General features: G+C 54.4%; 8 protein-coding genes and 1 non-coding gene across 9 annotated transcripts; 3 read left to right on the forward strand and 6 right to left on the reverse strand.

Moving 5' to 3' along the window:
• The first annotated feature begins 242 nt into the window (after positions 1-242).
• C7974DRAFT_57103 (uncharacterized protein) lies at positions 243-2,500 on the forward strand. The gene is made up of 5 exons (XM_046146881.1): positions 243-832; positions 882-923; positions 979-1,256; positions 1,321-1,454; positions 1,503-2,500. Exons 1-5 carry the CDS (start codon positions 373-375, stop codon positions 2,338-2,340), a joined length of 1,752 nt encoding a protein of 583 aa, XP_045992626.1. The 5' UTR covers positions 243-372; the 3' UTR covers positions 2,341-2,500.
• Positions 2,501-4,281: 1,781 nt separating this feature from the next.
• C7974DRAFT_436940 (uncharacterized protein) lies at positions 4,282-5,722 on the forward strand (the record flags this gene model as incomplete). The annotated part of the gene is made up of 3 exons (XM_046145160.1): positions 4,282-4,307; positions 4,561-4,943; positions 4,995-5,722. 3 exons carry the CDS (start codon positions 4,282-4,284, stop codon positions 5,720-5,722), a joined length of 1,137 nt encoding a protein of 378 aa, XP_045992627.1.
• Positions 5,723-6,865: 1,143 nt separating this feature from the next.
• C7974DRAFT_436941 (uncharacterized protein) lies at positions 6,866-8,204 on the reverse strand (the record flags this gene model as incomplete). The annotated part of the gene is made up of 2 exons (XM_046145161.1): positions 6,866-7,782; positions 8,171-8,204. The coding sequence occupies 2 exons, from the start codon at positions 8,202-8,204 to the stop codon at positions 6,866-6,868; spliced, it is 951 nt and encodes a 316-aa protein (XP_045992628.1).
• Positions 8,205-8,439: 235 nt separating this feature from the next.
• C7974DRAFT_443062 (glycoside hydrolase family 78 protein) lies at positions 8,440-11,532 on the reverse strand (the record flags this gene model as incomplete). The annotated part of the gene is made up of 4 exons (XM_046145430.1): positions 8,440-8,509; positions 8,704-10,832; positions 10,880-11,079; positions 11,490-11,532. 4 exons carry the CDS (start codon positions 11,530-11,532, stop codon positions 8,440-8,442), a joined length of 2,442 nt encoding a protein of 813 aa, XP_045992629.1.
• Positions 11,533-12,361: 829 nt separating this feature from the next.
• On the reverse strand, positions 12,362-14,124 carry C7974DRAFT_443064 (uncharacterized protein; the record flags this gene model as incomplete). The annotated part of the gene is made up of 4 exons (XM_046145431.1): positions 12,362-13,478; positions 13,535-13,668; positions 13,717-13,772; positions 14,102-14,124. 4 exons carry the CDS (start codon positions 14,122-14,124, stop codon positions 12,480-12,482), a joined length of 1,212 nt encoding a protein of 403 aa, XP_045992630.1. The 3' UTR covers positions 12,362-12,479.
• On the reverse strand, positions 14,052-14,888 carry C7974DRAFT_403060 (uncharacterized protein). The gene has a single exon (XM_046142789.1). The coding sequence runs from the start codon at positions 14,831-14,833 to the stop codon at positions 14,507-14,509; it is 327 nt and encodes a 108-aa protein (XP_045992631.1). The 5' UTR covers positions 14,834-14,888; the 3' UTR covers positions 14,052-14,506.
• A 112-nt stretch (positions 14,889-15,000) lies between these two features.
• On the reverse strand, positions 15,001-15,097 carry C7974DRAFT_t111. The gene has a single exon. It is a non-coding gene; the product is annotated as a tRNA-Leu (tRNA).
• Positions 15,098-15,636: 539 nt separating this feature from the next.
• C7974DRAFT_57194 (uncharacterized protein) lies at positions 15,637-18,682 on the reverse strand. The gene is made up of 5 exons (XM_046146882.1): positions 18,352-18,682; positions 18,175-18,272; positions 17,917-18,130; positions 17,258-17,872; positions 15,637-17,213 (listed from the first exon to the last, which is right to left on the reverse strand). The coding sequence occupies exons 1-5, from the start codon at positions 18,514-18,516 to the stop codon at positions 15,837-15,839; spliced, it is 2,469 nt and encodes an 822-aa protein (XP_045992632.1). The 5' UTR covers positions 18,517-18,682; the 3' UTR covers positions 15,637-15,836.
• An 850-nt stretch (positions 18,683-19,532) lies between these two features.
• C7974DRAFT_57225 (calcium-channel protein CCH1) lies at positions 19,533-26,545 on the forward strand. Its single transcript, XM_046146883.1, has 8 exons — positions 19,533-22,391; positions 22,439-22,739; positions 22,785-22,911; positions 22,958-23,885; positions 23,930-24,599; positions 24,648-25,414; positions 25,460-25,776; positions 25,823-26,545. The coding sequence occupies exons 1-8, from the start codon at positions 19,680-19,682 to the stop codon at positions 26,451-26,453; spliced, it is 6,453 nt and encodes a 2,150-aa protein (XP_045992633.1). The 5' UTR covers positions 19,533-19,679; the 3' UTR covers positions 26,454-26,545.
• Positions 26,546-26,867: the final 322 nt, after the last annotated feature.

Below are 26,867 nucleotides of genomic sequence, written 5' to 3' on the forward strand. Positions count from 1 at the left end.
GCACGACTTGTCACGGTCGGATCTACCTCCTACAGTTTCCACTTGTCGAAACACCGCAACATCTAAGAATCTGCGCAAAACTCTAGTGTTCCGAAATTACCGAGGCCGGTGAACTTGCTTGCCGTTACCGTACCGAATTGTGGCAATGCCATGGTCTCGACGCAGAGCTTAGTGCTGGTTCAACACTCGATTAACTTCCTTGCGGCCCTTCCCACAAACATGCTCCCTAGGAGCTAGCATCGCAGCCCCACACTCATATCAGATTCGGCAATTTTTACACACATCCTAGTCATTGCTCGCAGACGCGACGACCTTGCTGATCACGATCTTGGTTCGCGCGGCTTTGCTGTCGGTGTGCGGCGAACGGCCAACATGGCACCCAACCCAGAAGCCTCGGGGTTCTCCACCCTGTCATTCAGTAACAACACGGGTCAGGCACGAGCTGGCCAGAAAAAAGACAACAAAGGTCGGAAGTTCTTCCAACAAATGCAACCGACCTTCTCAATAGACGTACCGACAACGACATATACACAGCTTGAGTTCTTGGATAACTTCGACCCCGCCAAAGATACCGTGGTCCGAAAAAAAGCCCGAGAATGGGTGAACAAGAATCGAGAAATATCCAATCTCAGTGGACAAGCAACCTCGAAGTCGAGACCTAAAAGCCGCGCCATGAAAAGCCAAGGTGAAGATCAGGAAAAGCAATTGACCCAACGTAAGAGCACAACGCCCCTAGTCAAGTTCAGCCCAAAAGCGGTCAGTGCAAGTTCGGTCGACCCTTTTGGTCTCCTGCCGAACATCGGAAGGAACTTTGATCACATCATTAAGTACTGTAAGGTCATTCTGGAGTTGACGATGTTCATCGAGTCTGACATGTGCAGTTCTTTCTGCGAGCTGTCCCGAGGAGATTCCATGTTCGGATGGTATGTCGCTTTATACACCGATCATTGCAGTCCTGCGCTTACATCTTGACTGCAGACAAGTATGCAGACAAGTCTAAACATGCTCTTACGTCTTTCCAACACGAGAACACGATATTAGGTAGTATGGCAAAGAGTGAGCTCACTTTCGTACTCTGGCTGTATGCTACGGTCGTCATCCGCGACGGAACATTGGGCGCTCTCAACACAGAGGAGGTATATTGGTTCTACAACAAGTCTCTCAAGAGCATGCAAGAGACCATACAAAGAGAGACGGCTGAGGGGAATTACTCTGATCATCTCATCAATGCCGTTGCGTGCATCACGGCCGCTGCGGTGAGTAGCGCGTCCCAATCACGGATTTCTTCACACTCAATCGAACATCGACTTATGCTAGCAGGTATTTGGCGGCATGTTCACTACGTCGATCACACATCGCGACGCGTTGGTTCGCCTACTCACATGTCGGGGTGATGGTGACCTACTAGTGGGGTTGCAGTCCACGAGTCGTTTTACCCGCAAAGCTTCGCGATGGTTAGTAGCTATCTTGTCGTATAAGGAATCACGTTAATCACCCGTCAGGTGCGAGATCTTGGTTGCTGCGCAGCTTGCGGAACTCCCACAGCTTCCCTATCAACACTCAGCTGTCTCTCCCCTTCCCGAGCAGATTATCGTCGCGGCGGAGGGACTTACTACCACGACTCTGCAGAATTTGCCTTATCTTTCAGAAGCTCTCGTCAAGATTGTTCGCTGGTTTCATCAAATTGTCGTCTCTTCTTCGTCACCACCACCACCAGGTGTCAAAGTAGACGACTACGTCATTCAGCCAATGTATGATGGTGAGTACACACTTCTTGCGGTACTAGCGGCGCAAAGGAAGCCGGAGCATGGGTTCACGGAGGCTGAAGTGCTACTCGCTGAGTCGCTCCAACTCTGGTTTTGGACTACCATTCGAAGCCTCCCACCACAAACTAAATTGTGCGACCGTCTCACTTCTCGCGTTATGAAGGCACTACTTCCACTTTTGCACGACGCTTCCTCAGAACTAGCGCTCGAAGCAGATGCAAAGACGGGCGCATCATCAGATGGTCAAGATGACCCCCCTCAATTGATGCCGGACATACAAGTACGCTTCTACCGTTTCCTTCGGCATACGCGAGAGGTCAACAATGTTATCACATGGGCATTGGCCTTTGGGACTTTGCTCACCGCGCCTCTATTGTCGCCGGAACACTCTTGGTTCAAGGAACACTTCAGATTGCAAATAAGAGCCATGGGGTTGCACAGAGATGAGAATCAATGGCTTGAATTTCTCAAGCTGTTTCCCAGCACAGACGCTTCTCCAAACCCTTGGGTAAAATTGAGAGATGTCTGGCGCGATTTCGGCGCTCAACAGATAGATGAGCTCTTCAGCCAGTGAGTCGGGGTACTGCCCTGGAGCATTCACAAAATGACATGCCGATCCATCCGCGGACGGACAGGATTGGTTCAATACAGTGGTACCGCCCAATAGCCATGCGACCTTGACCTCACGTTTGAAAGAGGTCATGGTCTTCTACTTACACTCCACGACAACCACAGACGGAGCCCCACAACCAAGCCACATCACACCCAACCCGAGTATGGAGTTATGTCGAGGATTGGGAAGAGCCAGTTCTACACGTCTCCGACTGTACGTTAAAGAAGCCTGATTCTAGACTCTCAAAGCCGCAGTCTTGTCTGCGGGATTGTCAAGAGGCCATGACGCCCACAGTACGCTCTGTTTTCCAGTTCTCGCCATTCAACCGAGACGGAAAGCCCGAGCCAACTGCGCTACAAAGATGCCGCACGTGTAATTGTCCACGCTTGAAGTGTACAATACACAGAGAAAGAGCTGAACAGTATGCTGTCCAATACAGCGATCTCTCTGGAGATGCCACTATTTGTCGGCATTAAGCGAGCTCAACGACACACCGACAGACACCGCGCGTATGCAGCGCTGTTACTGTCACCATCCGGTACATAGCTATGGCTCGTCACTGCAGGAACTGGGCCAAAATCTAGGCTAGATACCTGGTGTGTGGTCGGTGATGTACCAGCAGGGAACTACACGTGATGAGAAGGCCTATTGAGCCCCGATGATTAAGGCCAGAGCTGGCTGGCTGGCACTGCTAGGACGCTTACATCGAGTTTCGCACTAATACATATTCAAGCGACCCCGATAAAGCCATAGCTGCTCAGCTCTGACATGGACGCAAAGTATCAACCCCTCTCGTATTTCTTTGCGAATTGCTTCCCTGTCATGGACTGCGTCATCATAGGGCTTTCTTTTGTTCATCGTACGTGGTAAAGACAGCTACATGAACTGGAGGATTTGGGGTCCACATTCGTTAGACATTGATGACAAAGTCAGCGTTGGAAAACAGCCCGTGGCACGAGCGTATCCCAACTGCCGTCCACGGCCGGAAGGTCTGCCTGATTTTAAATGCAAGTTCGGTCTTGGACTGTGGATAACGATGTCTAAAACGCACCCAAGACACGCAGACGGAGAGGTGAATGACAACACAGTCTCTCGCGACAAAGACAGAAAGCGTGCCGGTATCGCGGTTGCGTGGCATTGTAGGCTAGGCTCACAACTGCCAGCAGTGCAGGCGGCACAATTTTCGCGAGTCCGCAATCCTGCATGTAGGTGCGCCGCAGCGTTGCATCTTGGGGCTGGGTTTCCAGATCCATTTCAAAGCGATACTTCTAAAGAGTCATACTACTGCGATCCGACGTAATGGGTGTAGGAATGCAGCGTTGGGTTTCACCTGGAGTAACGTCAGCCTCTGACCGGTGGTCCGGTACAGGCCAAGATCCGGGGTCTTTCGACAGCCCAACAAACACGACTCGACTTCTGCTGACGCGCCAAAGACAGCCGTCGCCCAGCTGGCAGGACGCGTCGTGCAATTAATGAGAAGGGCGCTGGTACCGCTGCGCCCTCTTGCCGTCCGGAAAACGAGGAATCTGTGCCGAATTGAGCTGCAGCGCGTAATCAGCTCCACCGGTATCTTGCCGGGGTGGCCCTTGCGACCAGCTGCACGCCCTACAGGCCACAACACTGATGCCTGAATTCAGCTCGAGGTACAGATTCCCAGCGCAGCTTGTTTTCGCCGGCGAAGCCAGTGTGTTCTTGTGTTCGTCGTTGGCTTTGCGCATTTATAGAGGCCCATGAAGGCCGGTCTGACCCTGCGCAAAGGCAGACAGGGGCCTCCAGTAATTTGCGACCGCTGCGCACAACGTGCAGTACTTCGCGAGAGACTGCGCGAACGTGATGACCATCTAACCAAGGCGATGCTAGCGCTGATGGCCGGTCGCGCCGATGTGACAGCTCATTGGACGCATGACACCGGCTGTGCTGCGACTTCGGTGAGTCAGAGTGAAGGTGGCTTGGCACTCTCGCTTCTCGCACGGCCGGGCTGTCGTTTAAATTCCCCGCCTTCCCTCGCTGCCTGATTCCGCTTCCATCCACCGCACACTCACACGAATACACAAAGACAGTCACATCATCATGGCTGCCTTCTAAGCGTCTCGCGCCCGCCACTCTGGACCCCTTAACAAACACCCCAACCATTCAACCCCTTTACACAGAGTCTTCCTTTTTGGAACCTCTGAACTATAGCCCAGCCTCGCGCAGCTCCAGTTCGCCTTCCACCATCGACTTCACGTCGGTCACCACGGCTTCTCACCAGTCACCATGGCTTTCTTCACCAACTCCCAACGCCTATCGGCAACAACTGAATACGACATCACACGACCCCGCGCATCCGCAGGACTTTGTGCTTTACGATCAACCAGCTCTGCCCCGTCGATCGCCGAGCGCTCCTCAGCCTGCTCCTACGTTTAACAACGGCCCGCACTTTTACGCCAATTCTGCCCCATCATCCACCACAGAATTCCAGCAGCCCTTGTCCCGACAACGTCCCCCGGTTCCATTGTTTCACAGCTCTAGCAACACTACTCCACACGCACCACAAAAACTGCCAAACGTCGCAAACATGGCAGGTAAGAACGGGCCTTACCGTCAGTACTCTCACATGCTCACACATGTCGCAGACCTGAACAGCAACAACTCATTCGACTCAGGCGCCAGCCTGATGCCTGCCTTCCAGGCTGGCGGCTTCTCCTTGGAGCAGGTGTCTGCGTTCACCGCGATCAACGACCCTTCCGTCGCATCCGGTTCCACGCGCACCGTGTCTCCCAAGGACATTTTTGCTGATGCTTTTGGCTCTGCACCCCCCTCTGCGGCGTTCACCAACCTGACCTCGCCCGACATTGATGCTTCACCCTTCCTGAACGAGAGCTTCGAGACCTCACCCATGTTCCAGGGTGAGCCTCTGATGAACAACTCCAACGACTGGTTTTCACTCTTCCCCGAAGAGGAGAACAAGCTCCATGAAGTCGCACAATACGCTCCTGCCGTGCAGTTCCCCATGGAGCGCACCATCAGCAGCCAGTCCATGGAGCGATCCGGCTCATCCAGCATCGGATCTCCCATCGTCTTGGACTCCAGCTCGTTCCGAAGGAAGTCATCTGTCACCAACTCGCCTGCTACCAACGGCATCAGCAAGTCTCGTCGTCGCAAGGGCGCTCTTCCTCCCATCGCCGTCGACCCAGGTGACAAGGTCGCCTTGAAGCGAGCGCGTAACACTCTTGCCGCTCGTGAGTCTCGGCAGAGGAAGTTCGACCACGTCTCTGAGCTTGAGAACCGCAACGCCGAGCTTGAGGCCGAGATTGAGAAGTGGAAGAACATTGCTTTAGCTCATGGTTACACAGGAGCGTGAATCTCCGTCCCCCTCGTACCCAGTTACCGGTGGCCTTAGGGAGTTGGTGAAGACCAGCTCACCTTATGGTAAAAAGTTTTCCTTTCATGTTGTCCCGGACTTGCTGCTTTCCACGACGACCTCACCTTTACTGGTTGACGGTTTCGTGCCGCCTTCTATTCGCCATTTAATTTTTGTCGCTGGTGTGTAGTCTCCCCTTCGTGGTTGATTGACTCCACCTTGCGTGAGTGAAGGATTGTTGAAGATTTTGTTTCTGAACTATCAGCGTTATTTGTCCTCATTGTAGTCAATTGGACCTCTTCGAGGCCTGTTATCTCTTAAATATACTGTTGACCACACAAGAACCTCTCTGTCGTGACTCACTCGTGAAGGACTCATGGTGATGCCTGATGACTGACAGATGTTTCGCCATGGGCTCTCTGCCTAGCGACACGGTCACAAGCACGCCTGCTCGTACCCATTGTCAGCGTGTCGTTCGCTCGTGAACTTGACTCATCATGTCAAAGACCAAGCAGAAGGTGGTCAGTCCTCGATAGAAATCTGCAATCCAGTGTGACACCCCCCTGAGAGACTCGGTCTGCACTCATCCAACACAGGTAACGCTCGCAGTTTGTCAAACATCCTTCGGCGGCGACACGCCACTCTAACAGATCCAAACCGGCAACAAAGTAGACCCCCCCAAAGATGTCTGCTTCGTGGGGTTTAGATCACGCTATACCAAGTCGAGTTCAGAAAGTAGTTCTGCAGTCGATTGTCGGAAACAATAATTCGAGACCCTGCAAGTCCATCACGCAGAATCTTTAATCAGTGTGTAGGCACATCTGGGGAGTCACAATGCAGATGGCCTCGGGTCGATGCATTGAGGTCTGTGGAGCTTGGTTTGTATTGGCATGTAGAGCGCTAGTTAGGCATACGGCGCCGAGATGATCTGAATGCGGTACCAGCAGTTCTATTGCATCTTCTCAGGTACGTCTCAAGTTGCTCTTCTGATTTCGTTAATTTTCTTATTCTACAAAATTATTGACTTGCTTATTCTACACAACTATTGACCTTCTTATTCTACACACAACTATTGACTTCATCAATTATCAAACCTACACAATTTACTTGGATACAACGAGTGAATCACGTAGACACAGTGGCTTACACCGGAACAGCAACCACCTTACCACCCTCTGAGAAGGTCCCACCGACGGGAAAACCTTGAGCTCCAGAAGTCACAACATAGACAACATCCTTATCCTTCCTCGTTCGTCCAAAGGCGGCCGAAGTTGCTCCAGCTACCACGGTCGAATTCAATCCTCCAGCAACAAGGGTCTTTTGCCCATCGGCGGTGACTCTCTCCAGCCCGTTTTCAGCGTTGGTGGTCACATACGCCGTTCCGTCAGCAGCCATAGCAAAGTCGTCTCCAGAAATCTCGGTAGTGATGACCTCGTAAGGTCCCAGCGCCATACCAGTAGACAGGTCGATCTTGACCCTGCAGTAGAGCTGTCGCTGAGCGTTGACGTAGTACAGGTAGTCCCCAAAGATCCGGATTCCGTTGATTCCAATGACCGGGCTGCTTCCCTCTGGCGCCGTCATGGTGGCATCTTCCAGCACCACCGCGTACTCGCCCGTGCGCGTGTTCAAGCGCCATACGAGGCCGAGGACCGAGTCCGATATCAAGACGGTCTGCTTCTGGCGGTTCAAGGTGACCATGCCATTGAGGAAGCTGGCTTGAGGGAACCGTTCAACCTCCTTGACCTTCTCGCATTTGCCGCCCCGGTTGAAGTCAATCTCCCAGACTGAGAAACTCGCAGGGTCCGACTCTCTGCGAGCGACGGAAAAGTTTCCCGCAACGATGACAAACACGTCGTGCGCCATTTCTGTGATGCCGAGGAGTCCAATCGCGTTCGTTTGCTCGTCGAGATTCGCGGCTAGCTTTGCTGCAGACGTGTCCGGTTTGATTGAGTACAGCTCAGGTCGGTCCATGAGCGTAACAAGGAGATCTCCATTTGAGCGCACAGCGATGTTCTCAGCCCAGGTTCCGTTTTCCCATTGATAAACCGTGCGAGCAGGGGCTGGATCGTTGTGTCGTGCAGGTGCGGCCGCTGCGAAGTGCGTTTGGAGGAGTCCAAAAAGGATGGATGTGGCAATGAGACGAACCATTGTGGCTGAAGTATTGGGGTGTGAAGACGAAGTACCGAATAGATGAATTTGATGGCTGTAATCGCTATCTGAAGGGGAAGCACTCTTTATACTGTTGGATTGCGAGGAAACTGATTACTTGCGAAAGTAGGATCGCCTGCTTCTTTGGTAAGCAATGTGTTCGTACATAGTACGAGAGCGTATCGACAGCCCGACTCAGAATCCCTCATCAACTTTGACTTCCAAGTGATCTATTCTCTAAGATCCAATCGCACTTCGGGCCTACGGTGGCATTTTTCCTAAGCTAGGGAGGCCTGTCACCTGGGTTCCTTGGTGGAAAACCTGTTATTGCCATAACGAGAGATTGTACAAAAGGCAACACGTAAGCGATAGCAGAGTCTGCTTATTATATCTGCCGAGGGTTTGCTTATACTATATGCTGGATTCTGATTAGTATGTCTGAAAATTGTACCAAGTCTCGCTTACAAATATGTAGATGAGTGATCATGCGCTACAGCCATCTGTGTACTAGTTTCGCACTGGTAGTAATTGCGCATTAAATGAACCAGTAACTAGACTAGTAAATGGGCCTAGGGTACTGAGCATTCGTTGGGCACATCTTGTCCCGTCTGAATCTTGTGCTCTTCCTCCCAAATTAACCTATTTAAGTAAGTGAGTGTGAACGAAATTAAGAGACAGGAGGTTACCAGCACTAAGTTTACTATATAGTTGCCTCCTACAAGTCCTATTGCATCACTGTACCAAAATACAGAGGGGTCTGCATATATCGCCAGTCATTATACAAATGTCTTGTCACACCTCAGTGCAATTACTGAGATATCTCAATCACTGACACATCTCCGCCCGCAACGCTGACTTGTCCACTCTCGCTGTCGACAGGCTTGCCATTCAGAGTCCAGGCCGTAGGACAGGAAGTGTTGCCCACTGGCAGCTGTACCATTCCCATAGTACCATTGGGCGCAGTCACCTCCAAACGGGTAACAACATCGTCGGTAGCATTCCAAGACACATCAATGTAACCACCAGGTACAGGAATCTTTCCACGGGCCCATGATAGCCCCAAAGTAATGGGCGACACCAGCCACTCCGAGTAGCCAGGCTTCACGGCACGAATACCCAGCACGTGGGTACTCAACTCAGCAGTGGGCCCAGATCCCCAAGCGTGGCACAAACTGGTGATATCGCCCAGTCCTGGACCTCCGTTAGTGTCCAGGGTCTCCCAGAAACAGCCGGTATAGTTTGTGCCGGCAGGATCAGCCATAGGTCCCCAGAGAGTGCGCAGGAGCTCTTTGGCCACTGCAGCGTTGCCGGCAGAGAACGCGGCACGCAAGTGATAAGCAGAGGCGAAAGGACTGATTAGTTTTCGGAAGCCAGCGTCAAGGGCGCCGGCAGAAAAGGCGTGAGGACCGTATGGGGTAGACAAATTGCCCATGGAAGCTAAGACTTGCTGAGAGGTGTGGTTGGAATTTGTCACACCAGCAAGAATAGCGTAGGCGTTGCTGTCCTGTGCGAAGCCGTCTTTGACAAAGTTGGATAAAAAGTAAGCTCCAAGTTCATTGCTCCACAAGTGTTTGTTGATGGCGATGCGGAGAGCATCTAGTCGAGCGGAATATTGCGTCGCATTGACACCCGCATCTGCCAACAGTGTAAGAGAAGACTGTAAAGTGTAGGCGTAGAGGGTGTTGAACTTTGCAGAAACGCCGGCCTGTACTGGATCGTAGTAGTTCCAATCACCACCGAAACTGGGGTTTGAGACGTTGAACAGCCCGTTTCCAGGAAGAGTTTGCGAGTCGGCCCAATTCAACATTTCAACAATCTTTGGCGCCCACTCAAGAGCTAAGGTCTTGTTTCCGGTTGATTGGTAGAAGCTCGCAACCGCACAGACTAAGTTGAATGAGTATCCAATAAGGCCAGTGATGCTGATGTCGAGACGCTCAGGCAGGGGCTCTTGCTGGATCTTGACAGTGGGGATAAAGAACCCTGGCGTCGCCTGATAGCCAGCAAAGAGGTCAAGAGTGCCTTGGATGTACTCTACGCCAAATGTGCTGACCATTGTTGTGCCAACAGAAACATCGAGATCACCAGCGTACGCGATGCGATCCCGCTTCGAGCCATCTACGGTCGTTGGGTGAGGATTAGTCCCCATCAAGAAGTCCGGAAGGAAGCTTGCATCCTTTAATTCCGACGAATATATAGGTGTTCCGTCGGGTGCATATGCTTTCAGATCTTTGAAAATAGCAGATTGGTTGAGAGCCGCGCCCAGACCAAACGATCCGAAGAACGACACGGTCTGGGTAAACTTCAGAACTTCTGAACCATCGATCGATATGCTGATATTAGAGAGATCAACGATAGCTTGGACCTTGTGCCAGTTGCCCACCGTGACGTTTGCGGCAAGAGAAGCTGAAGCAAGGAAGCCAGATGTGGCCTCTGTGGCTCCGTTATTTGCACTGATCGTGCCATTAGCGATGTTGCACCATATATAGATACCCAAGTTCAGCGTATCAGCAAGAACCGAAAAGGAGAATCCATTGGCGACAGGCTTTACGTCGAATTCGAGTACGTAGTTCATTAAAGATGCAGCAGCTGGCGAGGCGTAGGACTGCGGAGCCTGGCTCTCAACGTACGAACCCTCGGAAGAGACTTCCCAGAAAAGAGGGATACTGTTAGCGGGGATCTCGTTGAGCTGGACAGTCCTTGCCCCTACGTTCCAGATTTGGTTCAATTTGTCGTCTGAGCACTCAAAGGAGCCTGGGAGTGAGCCAATTGACTCCGTTGACGTGGTTGGCTTGACACCGACATTCCTCAGAATCATCTCGCCCGCGGTGATGAGCCTCAATTCCTGATAACGGAAGCCTCCTTGAATGAGCCGGTTTGTGTGGTTTGTCGGGCCGGTAATGTTGCTGTACATGTTTACTCGATAGGAGTCCATGGCTGCTGCCAGACCAACTGGACCATCGCTCTACGGACGTGTGAGCAGTGCATCATGTTAGTTACGGCGCATCTTACGTTCGCATTGGTCTCGAGTACGCTTTTGGTCTCACTGTACTTGATCTGGAACCCCGAGACGTCTCCACTGACGGATACAACCTCGAAAGTGGGCAGGCCTTCAAAGTTTGCGCCATAATCAAGAAGCGCGATGCCGGATGTGTTGGAACTTCCGTTCAAGGTGATGGTGCCATTGGAACCGTATATAGTTCCGGTTGGTCCTACGTGGGGTGAAGGCGTTTGTGCTTGCTGCTCAACGCGAAGAGCTGAAACGCGTGGAACGACAAAGCCCGAGAGAAGAATGGAGGTGACTTCGATCGGCTTCATTAGGACTGAACAATGGTAGTGGTAGATAACGGAAAACGAGTGTAGAACGTTGATTAGTGGCTGATTGGCCAAGGGTTTTGCAAGACACCTCCTCAAGTACCTGCCACTTAGAGGAATTTAAGGGATCGTAAAATGATGGTGTCGTAATGCAGCAATCTAAGAATGGCGCTTTGGTAAATACCATGTAGCGTTAATCGGCCATGGGTGCCAGCGTATTCCGTATTTCGTTCTTCGATGTTGTCACGCTAACAGGGCGAAGCTCTAAAACATCACGCAACGCCGTTATTAGATATTTCTACCGTACTCTGAACCGTGCTTCCAGTAGAAGGAGGCTTGCTCGAGCGCATCTTGGTTTAGCAAGGATAGGTAGCTTTTCATCCATGCAGACCTAAATTGAGCGAGCTTGGCAAGCATTTACCTCGAGTCGACACTTCCGGCGACAGTGCGTTCCAGGTATCGGCAAGTTCCCTCTGGGGCTGTGACGGCAAACTCTCCGGTCCAAAGAAGCCGGGATCAGTTACCTCATTGCTGTCGTACTTGAAGCGTCGATATACCGAATAGTCATACGCATGGATAGAGCCCAGGCATCTCAAAGGCCAACTTTATCATCCCACTCCTTTCAGACTTCTTAGGCTGTTCACTCTCCGCATCCGCGAGTGTGAATAGATATCGTTCTGACTGGATGATGGCTGTCACCGTCGCGTCGCGGCTTGTCGTCCTCCCACACTACATCGACGCTCCAGGCAAAGTCAACGTAGCCTCACAAATTTTCCAGACCGTGCCTTTAGTCAATGATTCTTCCGCTTTGATGATAACTGGGAGCTATTTCTAATAAAACCTAGCCCTGAAAGAGGCACACGTATAGTCACGCGAACTTGGTACATGTGATGATGGACTGTTATGCAGTGCCCAAACTACCCGTTATTGGCTATAAGACAACCCTCCTCTCTACATACAAAGCGCGGCTACTACATTACACTGCAATTAGACACGTAGTCTAGACTTAAGGAATTAAGGAGCTGTATAGAGCTAACTTCTGCGATTAGGGCATAACAGCCTTAGAGGATGCGAAGTACCTATGTAGGTATCTGAGAACACGAAAAAAGTCCCCGAGCCCTAGCAAGAGCAAATGTGGCGCTCTAATCTCGTCCCACCCCGCCTTGCCTCCCGAGGTCGCTTGCGTACGTGCCCGAAACATGACCTGCCTAAACTCCGCCCGTCCCGCCTCAAGCGGCCTCCCATAGGTCATCTTCCGCCGCAAGTCTTTGGATACTAACCGAGGGATTGGCTGAACCTAGCTCCCCAGCCTAGCCGACGCGACTGAGCCTCCGTTGGTCACATCTCGACCCGTCTGAATCCGGTACTCTTTCTCCCAGATCCTCCTCCAGTCCTCAATTGTAACATCCTCCAGTCTAAATTCTCGCTCGGACTCACGCTCTCCAATCTCTTCGTTGCGCTCTCCATCATCTTCCCTGCGCTCTCCACCATCCTCCTTACACTCTCTATCCTCTTCCTTTCGCTCTCCAGCCTCTTCCTCACGGTCTTCAACGTTCTCCAAGGGCTTCTGTGCTGCTCTCCACTTCATGTACGCCACACCCTCGAACGGCTGCCTCCCAGACCTTTGCGACCAAGTCTTTAAGGCCCTAAGCAGACTTATGGGTGGTTGTTGCTGGATAGACTCGGTCACCTGGATGGCAGCTTGCAGATCCTCGTAATCGTCGTCTGGAAACAGCGTATTGTTCTTGAACCTTTCGATGAGATCCAGGTCATTTTTGAACGACAGATCGAGTCTGTTGTTTCGCAGTTGTTTTCTGGGGGTCGTCTTCGAAACTCTGCTGTCGCGTGTGTGATGCAGGTCGGGCTGTGCGCCGTGTCTTCTGGCTCTGACCTCACTCGCCTTCCCGGGAACCCACCCTTGGCTAAGCCACACAGGAAGGACAAACTCAGGAAGACTACGAGGAGTGAACGGCCTCGTATGTTTGCCAAATACCCTGCGCTGCTCGTCATGGACCTCGACGACCACAGTGTCATAGTCGATGTGGCCGAGGGTGACCTTCTCGTAGTTCGCGCCTCGTTTTACGTACACGGAACTTTGCCTCTTTCTGCTCCCGTCTCCCATCTCTGCCGCGTTGAAGGACATCCAGATCTGTTCTCCAGCTCTGGTGCTCACACCCGAGCTTCCCTTTCCGGATGTTTTCGGCGTGAACTCGACACTCTTCGCAACTCGAATGAAGTGCGCAAGCACATCGAACTGGATAGTAGTGGCCATCACTTCGGTTGTGGTAAATGAAGACTGTGAGACGGTCAGTGAGCTGGAGATCTCCTCGCGCCATCGTTTGATGTAATTACGAACCAGGACAAAAGACGTAGGCGGCGCTTTGGCAGCTGTCTTTTCTTGTGTACGTGCTTCTTTCGCTGACGTGACTGGACTGGCAACAGCCCGGTCGTTTCACAGTTGTTATCGAGAATAGGATAAGCTTTGTCTGTGAGTGTCAGTACGACTTCAGATCCTATAGCCATGACATTCGTACCTTTGCGGCCGGCACTCTGCTGCTTGACCTGAATGTGGCTGACTGCAGTGCAAAAACTGTTGAAGGAGGGTTAGTGCGCCTATGAGCGTGGAGCTTTGGCGGTAGGTGTTCGCGCACGATAGCTGACTGGCGGTTGTTGGAAGAGAGAGCGCGTTTCTTGTGAGCAGGCGGTGGGTTTAAGTACACAGGCAGCGAACGAGCGGACCCACTCAAAGCCAGCTTCACCTTTACTGAGAGAGAGATTTAGGGAGAAGCGGTGAGTAGGTGAGAGAACCAGACTGGAGACCTTGTGCTAGCTTTACATCAGTACATGGCAAATTCTATTGTATTTTGACTACCAACCGTGGTTACTATAGCATCAATCTTTACGTGTCCAATCACTTACTGATCTAAGATATCGGAGACCATTTGAGTTGACGAGCTTGTCACAAATGAGTAGGTGCAATTGCTCGCAAGAGCAATTCCACTTTTCGTAACTGCTGAACCACTCGACGTCACCAAAACCGCGAGATTGCTATGCCGAGTCCAGTCATAAACTAAAGGCTTTCTCCAGAGCGAGTGTGAGTGCCGCAAGACCTCACGATAACAAGAGATCTTAGGAAGAGTTGACTGGCGACAATGGGAAACGAAGGCTTCACCGGAGGTTGAAGGATAGAGTTGTTCCATCCATTGATCACGGGCGACGTTTCCTTGCGAGCGTAGACGACCGCGGAGCTCCACAGCCTCAAGACGTGGTTCCGGACTTCTACAGGCGAGATGTTCGCTGGAACCTTATGGTGACTCCTGAGACTTAGGAACTTGGTACACAGGCCTTGGGGAGTTCTTTTTCCGGCATTAGAAAGGGAAAAGAGGTGGATGGACTGAACTGCGTTCCGAAGCTCCTGCCGCTCCAACAGTGAAGTCCTGCAGTACGCTGGAAAAGACGTAGAGGCAAAGACGTGGCCACTCGTACATAGGCGGTGGCTCCCAGCTCGAGGGTACCGATGTTTCGAAGTATCGGTGTTGTGTGAGCGAACGTTGACGTCGTTGTGTACTCTGTATCCACCCGTCCATCAACCACCAACCCCAGCACCCAAAAAATGCAAACCGCAAAACCCAAGCCAACCAGCGTCGCCATCGAACCAGCAAGTCCGCAACCATACTCTCACCCCAAACCCCGTGTTCCAGCCCCCAGCCGCTCGCTTCAAGCCACCCCACCCCTCGCCCAAAAACCAACCCACCTACACCTGCACACCCCCGGACCGCGAAAACAAAAAAACAACAAAACAAAAATGCATTTAGCGCTGAGCAGGGTGGGATTCGAACCCACGCCATTTCTGACTGCGGTTTAAGTATTTTGAAGGACCTAAACACAGCGCCTTAACCGCTCGGCCACCTGCCCGATGATGTAATTATACCTGTGTGAATCTTTGGACGGTATCTATTTCGGTTTTCGGATGGTTTGCATGGTGTTGGAATGGGATCTGATGGTTGCGTGTGGAGGTGTGTGGGAATCGAGTGCTGGCTGCTTAGGCGGGTGCGGGGCGGGGCCTCGGCAAACGCCTCGCTTACGTGTGTCTACCGCTACACGGCGCATGAGCGCGGGAGAGGTGTGGGCTATGGCTGCAGCATCTAGGGTGCGACAACACGACAGATCGATTACGGTAGAGATAGCAATACACGAAAGCGATGGAACAATGCTTGATACTAGCAATCCAAAATGGCACGTCTTTCATCAATAGCGGTACAAATGATGCGTAATCGCGCGATATCTGCACCAGCCACGTACAACCCACGCACAGTCTTGATCTCGATACCGCGCGCGATACCGTGAATACACTGCGCTACAACACGCCACTCCGTCGTCGTCCGCATCCGCATCGGCGTCGTCGCTACTCGTACACCCCCAGACCCAGACCCAGTCACAAACCCAGCACACCCATTACCCGCGCCCGTCTACCCGCGCCTGAACCCGACCCCGACCCCAAACCCGCGCATGCAAAACCGCAAGAACCGACAAATCCAAGCCGCGCCGTTTTACCCAACCGCACCAATACCGCAGAGAACCAGCCTGCAACGCCAAAGCAACAATCCAGAGCATTCAAACACTAGGAGACAGAAACAACACAAACAGCCCCCCTTCAGCGCGACGGACTCGCGCTGTGGCCCAGGGGCGCAAGCCGGTGGCGGTCGGGGGCGGGACTGCTCTTCTTGACGGGGGGACTGAGATTGAGCGGGGCGGGAGCGGGCTCGAGGCTAGTCGAGGGCGGGAAGACGGGGGTGTCGCTGAGGGCGTGGGAGCTCGCGGGGCGGGCGCCGTCGTGCTTGAGCGGGGCGGGGATGGCGTCGGGCAGCATCTGGGCGGGCATTTGCGAGGGCGAGGGCGCGATGCGGACGGGCGCGGGCGCGGGCGAGGACATGTGCGGCATGGGCGCGGGCGAGCTGTGTTTGGTCGGGGAGAAGGACGGGCGCTGCGCGGAGCTGGGCGGGAACGACGAGTGCGGGCTGTTGAAGTTGTACATGGCTGGCAGGCCGTTGGTGGGGCGAGGGGAGTTTGCGGGCGAGTGTTTGACGGGCGAGCCAGCAGATCCAGCGGCGGTGCCGGGGCGGCTGAAGCTTTGGTTGAAGCTCTGGTTGAAGCTTTGCGCAATGGGGGTGTGCTGCGACGGGCCGAACGGATTGGGTAGGCCAAACGAGCTGCCGTTCTGAGGGAGCGGCATGCGTATGCTCTTGAAAGGACTCGCCGGTCCCTGTGGCAGGTTGAAGGGTGGTGGGGAGGAGCCCATGCCGTTTGATTTGAAGGAAAGATCCGCTGGGCGCGAGGACGATGCCGGCCGCTGTCGGATTGGCGATGAGCTCGCGTCTGGGATGCGAGAAGGCGACCCGTACGCAGCCTCCGAGTTCTGTATGCCAGGAGGGCCCCGAGCCTGCCCGCGAGGAGACAGACTCGGGCCGTCCACCCAAGGCTGGGGCTGGAAATGGGGCTGGTGGCTTTGCGATGAGGTAGGTCGCGGCGCAGGGAGCTTGACAGACTCCAGACGACGTGAAAGCGACGACTCTTCGCCGTTTCCCTGCGACGGGGATGCCGACGTCATTCGCAGCTTCAGCGGTGGCAGCTTTGGCTGGTGTGCGTCCTCCTCCTTGCGCTTGCACGACGTGCAGACAAACTCGAACCCAGCATCTTCCACTTCCTCCTCCGAGATGCCATGGCATTTGACATGCTGCCAGACGTTGCACTTCTCGCACGACACCTGCGGCGATTTATCATTCAGATTAGACCCGTATACACCGCACTTCTCACAGTCGAAGAACCAGTCTTCCTCCTCGTTGAGTCGTTTGAGATCGGCCTCGTGTTGCTTCATCATGGCCTTGAGATGTCGTTCAGATAATCGAGCGTTGTTGGAGGCCAGCTTCTGCTCGTTCTCTTGCAGCTTGCGGAGCTCCTCCTCCTTCAGGACCTTTGCAGTTTCGCGTTCCCTCAGACGCTGCTCTCTTGTCATGCGGCGAGAATCGTGCGCCTGCGTATGTTAGCTGTGAAACCTCTACAATTCAGATGACATACGTCTTCCAGCTTCTTTTGCTTCGCATGCTCAGCCCTAGCCATAGCAACCTCCTCCCGTCTCTTGCGTTCTGCGGCCTGGACTTCTTCCACCTCCTTTTGTTTCTCCACCCTCGCAGATATGCGCGAAGAGCGCTTCGCCGTCGCAAGTTTCTGCAGGTTCTCCAGCTCCTTTGCCTTGCGAGCTTGTTTCCGAGCCTGCTCGTCAGCCAGCCCCTCCATGACAGGGAGTACCTCTTCTTCAAGACGCCTGTATAACATCTTCTCATTCGGATCACGGCTCTTGCGGATGCTGCTAAGATAATCACGGTAATCTTCCAGCGTAACGCAGAGGCACTCCCACTTCATGCCACCAAGACCATCGTCCCCGACCACGTCCACCTCTTGTACTGCTGCGGCCTCCTCTTCCTCGCCCTCGTCTGCAGTCTCGGGTGTGGACTGTTTCTGACGCTTGCTGGCACGGGTGCCTCTCGCTGCCTTCTTCGCCTTTGGCTTGGGTTTGGCTTTGGCTTTCTGCGAAGGCGCAGGGGGCGCTGGGTCGGTTCGGCGATACATGCGGTTGTCATCTAGGACAAACAGAACTCGGTCCTGCGAGTCCCAGCCGGTGGGCTCCATGCGCTGGATCAGTCAGCAGTGGCGCACTATACAAGCGTCCGGCGTACCCATAGTGTTTGTTCGCTGTCGGTCGCGGCGAGCTTCTCTCGTATCGAATTGGGGTTGTTCAATGTCCATGTCGAGAGTTGCTGCAGCACGCGAATCTTGGTGAAGACGTCAAAGTCGTCGAACCGGCTGGGCTCCTCGTCCTCGCCGAAGGGGTTTCGCTCGGGGGCTTTGGCGACGAATTGGCGGCGCGTGTATTCGTCGAAGATGGCCGGCCTGGCTGTGGTCAGAGAAGAAGCAAGTCGGTGGGGCCGGCATACGTTAGACCCTTGTGCGACGAGACATGCTTCAGGAGCGCCAGCCCAATCTGTGCGAGCTTCTCGGACGGCCCTGGCTTGAGGCACTCCGACTCGAGTTCCTGCATCTCAATCAGCCTTCCCTCCATCAAAGCGGAGTCCGGCGCAGGCACAGAAGCGTCTGGCGCATCGCGGGCGTACCTCGATGTCGAAGTCCTTATCGATCTTGACGGCGTCGCCGAAGATGGCGATGTACTGGGCGAGGTTGGCGAACTGCCACATGCTGCGCAGGCGGCGCAATGTGGTCGGCGGCTCGGGCTGCTCGTCGACGTCCATCTCGCTCGCGGCGCGCTTGCGGGCAGGCATGGTGACGGAGCGTGGCGTGGGCGACGCGTTGCAGAGTCGTGGCCGGTCGCGGGCGGCGGCGCTGGCAGGGGGAGGTGCTGCAGACGGCGTCGAGGGGGTGCGGCGCGGAAAACGGCACGTGAGCGCTGGGCTGGGCGATGTGGTGAGGGTGGACGGCGGCGGTGGTGAAGACAAGGGCGCGTCGCCTAGAATTGCGGCCAAATCGGAGGTTCCTACCGGAACTGGGACGCGCTAGTGACCTCCCTTCACGTCACAGCCACGGTAGGTGTTCGTTAGAACGTCGTGCACAAGACGGCTGACGTGTCGTGGCTGATCGGGCGTTTGTGCAGCAAAATTGACAAGACGTCTGCCATGTCACGGTAGTCTGCAGTCCTGTAGAGCAGTCTTGTAGACAGTCTTGGAGAGCATTCCTGTAGGACGGCGAGGTCGGCTGCGCAGACGCGTCTGCTCTGGCAATACACTCAGCGAGTCAGTCACCAGTTAGTCAGCACCAGTCAATCAGTCGGGCGGTGCAGCACTCGAACTTCAAAGCTTCACAGGCGGCGTTTGCACGGGTTCGCGCGTTCGCGGGTGCCGGTCTGTGGGTGAGGCTGGTGCGTGGGCAAGGCTGTCGTGGCTGAAACGGCAGCGGCAGGGGCCTCTTGCATTTGCCAGAAGAAGATCCGGCCCTCAGCTGCCGCTGGAGCTTTGCGGCGTGGAGTGGCTGAGCTGCAGCTGCGTCGGTGCCACCTGAAACGGCAGCATGAGCAGCCGGCATAGCATACCGTGCAGACATACATGGCAAGCGGCGGCGGCACTGCGCGGGCATTCGTGTCTGCAGCAGCTGAGTACCTCGTGGTGCCCCTTGATCTTCATGATAGACGAACAGGGAGCTAAATATACACGCGTCCAATCCCGTTCCTGCCGGCCAGCCCTACCTATCCGAGCCTCCAGGACCCTGGAACGCGCATATCCACTGCTGGCAGCCGCATCCCGCGTCAGCATCTTTTGTCTGTCGCTCAACACGCCCAGCGACTGTGAACCCGCGCACACCTCCCTCGCCCGCCCTCGACCGCCCCCGCCGCCCGCTGCCCGCCGTCTGCCGTCTCCATGTGCCCGCGATAGTCGTCCCAGCTGAAGCGCGGCCCGCACGCCTGAGCGCTGCACCCGCACCCGCAGCTCCAATGTCGTACCCCGACCCCAGCCACACCCCCCACCGCAGCCAGACGCAGCCGTCGATACCGCTGCAGGACCTCAACCGCCCGCCAGACGCCCACGGCGCATCGGCGCAAGACCACGACCGCGATGCGCCCGCGCACCAGCAGCACCGCCGCACCCTCAGCGACCGCGGGCGCAACCTGCTCCGCCAGACGGGCTCCATCGCGACGGGCCAGTTCCGCTCGTCGCAGTACGCGCCCATCGCCGAGGCCTCGCCCAGCCCGACCCAGCGCCTGCAGCTGAACACCGCCGCCGCGGGCGCACCAGGCATCCGCACCGTCCACGACGATGGCGTCGACTCGCCCATTGACGCGGGCGCCTTCCAGGCCGCCATTGGCTTCGGCATGGACATGAACTTCCAGGGCGACACGTCGCCGCCGCTGTCGCCCATGGTCCGCACGCCGTCCGAGCCGCCCTACCACCGCTACAACCAGGACCCGTACGCCCAGCGCGGCCCGTCCGAGGACCACGGCTACTTCGCCTCGGTCGACATCGACGACGACACGGCCCGGCTGACCGACGCCCGCCACCTGCAGCCCATCAGCGGCGCCGCGCACAACACATCGCCCGCGCAGGGCGACCGCGCCAGCTTCCAGAGCGTGCAGTTCCTCAGCCCCGGCGGTCTGTCGCCCGGCGGATACAGCAGCGATGCCGGCCAGGCGGAAAGTGCCGCAGGTCTGAGTCCCGCGCGAGGCAGGGCCCGCTCGCTCTCGCCTGCCGCTCTGGGATCGCCACTGCTTCGCGCCGGAACCATCGTCCGGAACATGTCTCAGCGTGTGGTCAACGTCACCAATGATTCAGAGGTAGCTGAGCGCCATATCCAGAGAAAGTCCACCCTGCATCAATCAAAAAGACCCTCCTCCTTGACCGCACTGCCTGAATACATGACTGATGGTCCCACGTCGCCAGGGCCTGCAACCCCAATTGAGAAGCCGCCCACGCCCACCGTACGCTCCCGCAGGCCGAGTGTGCAATGGCAGAGGGCCCCCAACCCCTTTCGAGGCAAGAGCCTGGGCATCTTCCCGGCCGACAGCACACTGCGACTGAAGCTGAGCGACATCCTCGTGAACCCAGTCCTTGAGCCCGTGCTGCTTCTCCTCATCATCGTGCAGACAGTCCTGTTGGCCGTCGATGCGAGGCAGAAGGCCGAGTACGATCCCGGCCGCGTAAAACAGCTCGAGGGCTTCTCGGCCATTGACTGGGTCTTGCTGGGCCTGTTCATTGTCTATACCATCGAGGCCATTATCCGGATAATCGTCTCTGGCTTTATCATTAACCCCGTCGAACACAGTACTATCAACAGGCAGGTCGGCCTACGCGAAGCCGTGCTCTCCAAGGCCAATCAGCTTTTCGGCGGACCGCAACGAATGCCCTCGCAACGAAGAGCTGGCACCGACTCGACTCTGGGCGGCCCTTCACAGCCATCTGTGCTTCGAAGCTTCACAACAGCACAAATGAACCCCGAAGTTGGACCAATGGATTCGCGCGAGCGCCAACGTGTGCGTCTAGCGCACCGCGCCTATCTGAGGCATTCCTTCAATCGAACAGACTTCGTCGCCGTGGTTTCCTTTTGGATTGCACTACTTCTAGGGGCGTTGAAAATCCGCAACACACGCGTCATCCTAGTCTTCCAGATGCTTAGTTGCTTACGCATCATCCGCCTCCTGAACCTCACAAGCGGTACTTCAGTCATCTTGAGGAGTTTGAAGAAAGCTGCCCCCCTACTCCTAAACGTGGCTTTCTTGATTGGATTCTTCTGGCTTCTATTCTCCATCGTTGGTGTGCAAAGTTTCAAGTCTAGTCTGCGAAGAAACTGTGTGTGGACCGATCCGGACGACAATACCCAGACCTTCACTAATTCCGGCCAATTCTGCGGTGGCCAGTTGAACAACAGCACTGGTGTCCTTGTCCACGAAGGCTATCGAGCTGCAGAAGGAAGACCAGCCCCCAAAAAGGGCAAGGGATTTCTCTGCCCGATAAATTCAGTTTGTGTCGAAGATGACAACCCCTACAACGGCACACAGAGTTTCGACAACGTCCTCCAGTCCCTCGAGCTAGTCTTCGTCATCATGTCATCCAACACCTGGTCCGATTTGCTCTACACGGTATCCGATACCGACTATCTTGTCAGCTCCTTGTTCTTCATCGTCGGCATCCTGATCCTCAGTTTATGGCTCGTCTCACTTTTGATCGCTGTCATCACCTCCACATTTCAAATCATCCGCGAAGAGAGCAAGACCAGTGCTTTCACGGGCGAAAAAATCGCCGAAGAGGATTCCGAGAAGGAGCAAGTAAATCCGCGTGTCAGCGGCTTGAAGCGATGGTACGACAAGACCTCTGGCATTTGGGTCCTCATCATCGCCTATGGCCTTGTTGTTCAGATGACAAGAAGCGCCATCATGAGCGACCGTCGGCGACGTTTTATCGACGGAAGTGAAACTGTCGTTACACTAGTACTACTTGCAGAAATTCTGGTTCGATTCATAGTCGATTGGAGACATTTCTTCAGAAGCACGCGTAATGTGACCGACTTGGTCATCGCAATCATCACCGTCGTTATCCAATTGCCAGCCATCAAACAAGCTCATGACGGCCGAGCTTATGCGTGGCTGAGCATTTTCCAAATCATGCGAGTCTACCGCGTCGTTCTGGCTGTTCCCGTCACCCGAGACCTCATCGTGAGTCGGTCAAGTCTTGATCCACGACACAACTAACACATCTCCAGATGGTTGTATTCGGCAATGTCAGCGGTTTACTCAACCTCATCGTCTTTGTGTTCCTTCTCACCTTTCTCGCATCCATCTTCGCATCCCAGCTCTTCAGAGGCGAGATTCCCGAGACAGCGGATGGCGATACGATCCGCGTGTCTTTCAATGATATCTGGAATTCATTCATTGGCATGTACATCATCTTTTCCAGCGAGAACTGGACTGAGATCATGTACACTGTGACCTCGTACCAGGTAGCTTTCGGCACCGCTTGGATAGGAGCGTCTTTCTGCATACTCTGGTTCATCTTCGCCAATTGTAAGTATGCTTGTGGTCAACCCGAGCGCAACTAACGCAGAGTAGTGATCGTCTTGAACATGTTTATCGCTGTCATCCAAGAAAACTTTGATGTCTCCGAAGACGAGAAACGATTGCAACAAGTCAAAGCCTTCCTTCAGCAGAAAGAGCAGGGACTCAACTCGTCTTACGGGTAAGTATCGATCGACACTCCCACGTTGCTAGTTAACATTATTTAGCAATCTGTCTCTTTCTTCCATTTTCAAGCTCGGCCACGCCAATCGCAGAGATCCACTTGACTATGGCTCTGCCGCTGCCGAGATGCTGCTGAAAGACGCTGTTGTTCGTGACTTTCTCGACGAGGATGCCTCTCCAGGCGAGGAGGAGCCTCGGCCTGGCATTCGGCCGTCCAAAACAATTGCAGGCTCAGGTCCCGTGTCAACTTTTTGGCAGCGAATTAAGCGTAGGACCGTACACAGAGAGGTCAATCCTTTCTACGCCCCCCTTGACTACGGCCGCGCATATGAGGAATTAGACCCCAGGAAGATGGCCAAGGAGGTGGTTTCTGCGACAGAGCGACGGAAGAAGGCACAGCGAGAATACTTGCGGAACCACCCAAACTACAACGTCTCTCTGTTTCTCTTCAGACCGAGAAATCCCATCCGTAGGCTCTGTCAGCGAGTTGTTGGGCCCGGCCGTGGCGGCGATCGCATAGAAGGATTGGCTCCCTCGGTCCCGATATGGTACGCGTTCTCGGCATTTGTTTACGCTGCTATCATCGCCATGGTGTTGCTCGCCTGCGTCACTACGCCTCTGTACCAACGCGAATATTTCATGAAGCATGAGTTTAGCGTCAAAAACTGGTTTGTCTGGACAGACATGGGCTTTGCCATCTTGTTCACCTTCGAGGCTCTTGTCAAAGTCATTGCAGACGGCTTTTGGTGGACGCCCAACGCTTACTTCCGTGGTTCATGGGGTTTCATTGATGGCGTAGTGTTGCTAACTCTATGGCTCAACATTGCCACGTCGCTTCTGAACGAAGGGCAAGTCACAAGGACCGTTGGTGCTTTCAAGGCGCTCAGAGCGCTGCGACTCCTTAACGTCAGCGACAGTACCCGCGATCATTTCCACTCGCTGATAGTCCGAGGGTGGTGGAAGCTTTTCTCGGTCAGTCCATCTCTACAACTGTGCTTGCGCCGCTGACCTCTTAGGCTGCATTTGTCTCCCTCAGCCTGCTGATCCCGTTCGCCATATATGGACTCAATCTCTTCGTCGGACAATTCCAATCCTGCAACGACGGCGACTTCGGCTCCACTAACCTCCAAGATTGCGTCGGAGAATACAACAGCTCACCATACGACTGGAATGTTCTGGCACCGCGCAAAGCTGCTAACGGCTGGTACGACTTTGACGACTTCGGGAACTCTTTGTTCATCCTATTCCAGATTGTATCGCAGGAAGGCTGGACAGACGTGTTGTTCGCAAGCATGGCCATTACAGGCGTCAATAGTCAGCCTGAAGACTTCAACCGCAGGAGCAACGGCGTGTTCTTCATCATCTTCAATTTGCTCGGCGCAGTCTTCGTCTTGACGCTCTTCATTTCTGTCTTCATGCGCAACTACACGGAACAGACTGGCGTGGCTTTCCTTACAACCGACCAACGATCTTGGCTGGAACTACGCAAGCTGCTTCGACAAGTGTCACCATCAAAGCGACCTTCTTCCACAAGACAGCGTGAATCCTGGGAGGAGTGGTGTTACCGTCGAGCTGTCCGCAAGACGGGTAACTGGCAGCGTTTCATTACTGGAATGCTGCTGCTGCATCTTCTCTTGCTTTGTTTGGAATGGTACCCGGGGTATGGAAGCTGGGATCTTGCAAGAGGTAAATCGACAGCATCTCGACTTTAGCAGCACACTAACAACTGTACAGACTACATTTTTCTTGCTTTGACCTGCGTGTTCATTGCAAATATGGTCATCCGTATCATCGGCCTCTCCTGGCATCGATTCCGTAAGAGTTCCTGGGACGTGTACTCGATCGCCTCGGTCTCCGGCACGTTTGCCACGTCCATCCTCATCCTCGCTAAGCGCGACGAGAGGGTCTTCATCCAACTGCACAAACTCTTCTTAGTGTCGATCGCTCTCATGCTCATTCCCCGCAACAACCAACTCGATCAGCTCTTCAAGACTGCAGCAGCGAGTTTGGCGGCAATCGCGAATCTACTTGCGACGTGGTTTGTGCTGTTCCTGGTGTACTCGATCGCACTTACACAAACTTTTGGTCTTACTCGATTCGGCGCGAACGAGTCTGCGAACCAGAACTTCCGTACAGTACCCAAAGCTCTCATCTTCCTGTTCACCATGAGTATGGGCGAGGGCTGGAATGAGTTGATGGAAGACTTCGCCGCTGTCGAACAGCCCTACTGTACGGAAGGAGCAAGATACTTTGAGAGTGACTGCGGTAGCTCTGAGTGGGCCCGAGCGCTTTTCATTAGCTGGAATATCCTCAGCATGTACATCTTCGTCAACCTGTTCGTTTCCCTGATTTACGAGAGTTTCAGTTACGTCTATCAGCGGAGCAGTGGACTATCAGTCATCAGCCGCGAGGAAATTAGACGTTTCAAGCAAGCTTGGGCTGAGTTCGATCCGAACGGAACGGGCTATATCTCGAAAGACGTCTTCCCGAGACTTCTGGGTGTAAGTACGTCTGGCGCCATGTAGACACGGTACTGACATATATAGGAACTATCTGGCATCTTCGAGATGCGGATCTATGATGGTGATTTCACCGTAGGTCGACTGATCGAAGATTGTGCAACCACGTCCCGTCGCGCTTCTAATCTCAACCTGGGGAACCACGACGTGGAGATCGATCTTGACAAGCTCAACCGCCGACTTGCGCAACTGCCGATTCTGGAGATCCGTCGCAGAAGGGCACGCATGAACACCTTTTGCGAGGAGGTGCTCGTGTCAAGTGACCCGGACAGAGGCATTCAGTTCACTTCGCTGCTCATGATTCTCGCTCACCACAAAGTCATCAACGACAACAAGAGCTTGAGGTGCGTGCTTGACTCAAGTCACTCGGAGTATACTAACATGCTTCAGATTGGAAGAATTCCTACGGCGCAGGGCTCGCCTGCAGCGTGTGGAAGAAGCTGTCAGACGAAACGTTGTTGTTGGCTTCTTCGACACGTTGTACTGGGCTCGTCGGTTCCGTCGCGCAATGGACCAGAAAAAGCAAGGCCGCATGGCGACGATGCCAACTTTCAATGTGCCCGAAATCTTTGTCGACGATGAGGACATCACCGACGCGCAGCGCGGACAGCCATCTCGTGCCGGAAGTCCGCTCTTCTCGCCAACGGATCTGCATGCTGGAGACCGTCTTTCGGGAGGCAGCCTCCGCTCCATCCCGAGCCTGGACACATCGGTACGCAGCCGGTCAAATTCGATTCAAATGACGCCTACAGGCTCGCCAACCTACGCGGGACCGCTGTCGCCGTCGTCACCACGAGCGTCGGCGTTCTCGCCCGTCGCCGATCCCGACTGGCATTTTGCATCCGCTCTTTCGCTCAGTCGGCCGCCCAGTCCGCTCGAGGAGCAACTTGCGCCGACAGACACCCGCAGCAGAGCCAACAGCGCCGTCAGTGCGGCTGACGTGCTGGAGGTTCTCGATAGCTCAGCTTGGGGCGAGAGTATTCGCCGAAGCTTTACAACACGTCGAGCACCCGGACAATGATGACGCATCTGCGTGATGTCCAGGTGCATAAATAACGCTCACCAGAAAGGTCGCGATCAGTACTGGTCACTCTACACGAAGCGCAGTATACAAGCTCGGCAGCGTCCGGTCGATCTTCTTACGCGGACAGCGATCTTTGCGCATTGGAGTGGCGGATTGCAGACTCCTGGAGCTGCGCAAAATTTAAAATTCTGCCTGTACATATCCAGGAACAGCATGACAAACAAACACACAACCCCTCAAAGGCATACTCGGCAGAGGCGATGAGGGCAGGGGTAGCTGGTACGAAGGACGTTGCATAAACGTTTGGCATGGCCTAGAATAGCAATGGCCGGCATCACCCCAACACATAGGAAGTGCGCTATAGCACGTAGACGTGTAGCACATTACAGGATAGACTAGAGTTTTGTATGT

This window comes from Boeremia exigua, assembly GCF_020726555.1.
Source record: "Boeremia exigua strain MPI-SDFR-AT-0100 chromosome Unknown C7974scaffold_12, whole genome shotgun sequence".
Lineage (NCBI taxonomy): Eukaryota > Fungi > Ascomycota > Dothideomycetes > Pleosporales > Didymellaceae > Boeremia > Boeremia exigua.

Coding starts and splice junctions, on each gene's coding strand:
- C7974DRAFT_57103 (XM_046146881.1), top strand. CDS start 373: ATGGCACCCAACCCAGAAGCCTCGGGGTTCTCCACCCTGTCATTCAGT. Junction 924..978: donor GGAGATTCCATGTTCGGATG/GTATGTCGCTTT, acceptor TCTTGACTGCAG/ACAAGTATGCAGACAAGTCT. Junction 1,257..1,320: donor CGTGCATCACGGCCGCTGCG/GTGAGTAGCGCG, acceptor TTATGCTAGCAG/GTATTTGGCGGCATGTTCAC.
- C7974DRAFT_403060 (XM_046142789.1), bottom strand. CDS start 14,833: ATGGCGACGCTGGTTGGCTTGGGTTTTGCGGTTTGCATTTTTTGGGTG.
- C7974DRAFT_57194 (XM_046146882.1), bottom strand. CDS start 18,516: ATGCCTGCCCGCAAGCGCGCCGCGAGCGAGATGGACGTCGACGAGCAG. Junction 18,273..18,351: donor ATAAGGACTTCGACATCGAG/GTACGCCCGCGA, acceptor ATTGAGATGCAG/GAACTCGAGTCGGAGTGCCT. Junction 18,131..18,174: donor TCGTCGCACAAGGGTCTAAC/GTATGCCGGCCC, acceptor GACCACAGCCAG/GCCGGCCATCTTCGACGAAT.
- C7974DRAFT_57225 (XM_046146883.1), top strand. CDS start 19,680: ATGTCGTACCCCGACCCCAGCCACACCCCCCACCGCAGCCAGACGCAG. Junction 23,886..23,929: donor GGTGGTGGAAGCTTTTCTCG/GTCAGTCCATCT, acceptor CTGACCTCTTAG/GCTGCATTTGTCTCCCTCAG. Junction 24,600..24,647: donor AAGCTGGGATCTTGCAAGAG/GTAAATCGACAG, acceptor ACAACTGTACAG/ACTACATTTTTCTTGCTTTG.